The sequence below is a fragment of the Rhagoletis zephyria genome, unplaced genomic scaffold (genome assembly GCF_001687245.7).
Source record: "Rhagoletis zephyria isolate East Lansing unplaced genomic scaffold, Rhagoletis_zephyria_1.1 Rzeph_scaffold_07683, whole genome shotgun sequence".
In the NCBI taxonomy this organism is placed as follows: Eukaryota; Metazoa; Arthropoda; class Insecta; order Diptera; family Tephritidae; genus Rhagoletis; species Rhagoletis zephyria.
This window is the reverse complement of record NW_016164765.1, coordinates 1131-3125: the sequence shown is the minus strand read 5'-3', so window position 1 is coordinate 3125 and position 1995 is coordinate 1131. Positions and strand designations below refer to the sequence as shown.

Genomic DNA, 1995 nt, shown 5'->3' with positions numbered 1-1995 from the left:
TTTTTTGTGATTCACTTTCGATCTTGTGTTTGTTTCTTCCTCTTCTGAATTTCTCTGATTTTAAACTATAAATTTTTTACCAATTCATCAGAGTTTTACCCAAACATTATTTTTACAACGCTTTTATATTTTCCTAAGTTTGGCGTGGTTTATTCAATTTTTAAATTTTACAATTTTTTTTTTTTTTGTAATTTTCAACGTTATTCTTTTAATTTGTACTATTTTTGTTTAATTATAATTTTATAAACTAAGATTTTTTATCTTCTCTTTTTTCGCTTTATAAATGATTTATATTTTTACCGATTTTTTTCGATAATTTTTTGCTTTTTCGATATTTTAAATTTTGAGCATTCTTTCGAGATAGCGATATTTTAGTTTTCATAATTTCTTCTTTTTTTTACTCTTTCCCCAATCAACTCTCGTTTACTATCCTCTACGAGTTTCAACGAAGTTGAAGCAGTCTCTTCAATGCTTTGGTAATCTAGCTTTATGAAGTAGTCAAATCTATCATACAGCTAAAGCGCCAAAGCGATGAAAAGCTGCCAGTTGGCGACCGACGCAAGAAAGCTCTTTTCATGGTGAAAGCTAGGAAAGTATGTGTCGCCTAAAATTATGCGCGATTTAGAGCTTTCAACTAACAGCACAGCAAAGCAAATGTAACATTAGGAAGGCAAAAAACAAACTGGGCGAAATATGCGTAAACTTATTAAAGCACTAAAAAAAGTCATTAAATAAAATCAATGGAAAATCGTCAACCTCTTGACTTGAAATTTATTCAAATTCACTTAAAAATTTCACTGAAACCACTATAAAACACTTCCTAACTCCATCGTCGTTTATAGCCGTTATTCCAGAAACTTTTATTAAGGTACAAAGTTACCCTCAACAATGCATACTTGAGAGTCACTAAGTACCTGGACAAATGTTTCTGAGCTGCAGTGTGGGAGGGAGTGGGTGCAAAATGTGGTGTCTGCGCTTGGAGCTTTATTTAAGCTTGCACTGGTGGAGCCTTTTAGGCATTTAAGCACGCACAACTATGATGTTATAACTACAGTTTTTTTTTTTTATTCTTATTTACAAATTTATGTGCACTAATAAATAAATAAATGATGCCACATCAATTCGTACTTACCATTTTCATTGNTTGCAGTGTGGGAGGGAGTGGGTGCAAAATGTGGTGTCTGCGCTTGGAGCTTTATTTAAGCTTGCACTGGTGGAGCCTTTTAGGCTTTTAAGCACGCACAACTATGATGTTATAAATGCACTGTTTTTTTTTTTTTTATTCTTATTTACAAATTTATGTGCACAAATAAATAAATAAATGATGCCACATCAATTCGTACTTACCATTTTCATTGAATTGCATGTTACACCATTTATGGTCGACGATTTTGTCGAGTGTCAGTCGATATGTGGGATTTGTAGCTAATACTTTGCGTAGCAACGATATCGCCAGCGTGTCCAATTTACTCCATGGCGTTTGTGTTGACCATCGTTCATTATCAGTCCAATTTTTGAATTCTTGACAATTAGTAGAAGGTTGATCCCAGGCCAGTTCTGTGGTTGAATTGAAATTGAAAGATGATCGAGTTGTTAAAATATTTAAACGAGTTTTGTTTTCACTTAGTAAACTATTTATTAAATTCTATACTTAACTAGTGTTCCGAAGAGTGTCTCATTATGAGACTGTCATATGATTAACAAAATATGTATGTATTTAGTAGAGCATTTCGTCTTTTGAAGTTGCACATTATTTTGCGCATTACTCCTTATAAAAGTTATGGGTACTGGAATATATCAACGCGGAAATTTGTACTCTGATGTTTTGATGTTTTTTTTTAATTCTCTAATATTTTTAATTTTGCTTTTTATTTCTTTTATNGCATTATTTTGCGCATTACTCCTTATAAAAGTTATGGGTACTGGAATATATCAACGCGGAAATTTGTACTCTGATGTTTTGATGTTTTTTTTTTAATTCTCTAATATTTTTAA

General features: G+C 31.8%; 1 protein-coding gene across 1 annotated transcript in view; it reads right to left on the bottom strand.

Moving 5' to 3' along the window:
- Positions 1-1645, bottom strand: part of LOC108374399 (serine/threonine-protein kinase grp-like) — a gene marked incomplete at its 5' end in the record, with an annotated part of 4103 nt that extends 2458 nt beyond the window's left edge. Inside the window, one exon of the mRNA XM_017630382.1 lies at positions 1348-1645. Coding sequence (XP_017485871.1) covers positions 1348-1645 — 298 coding nt within the window. The remainder of the gene's footprint in view (positions 1-1347) is intronic.
- Positions 1646-1995: the final 350 nt, after the last annotated feature.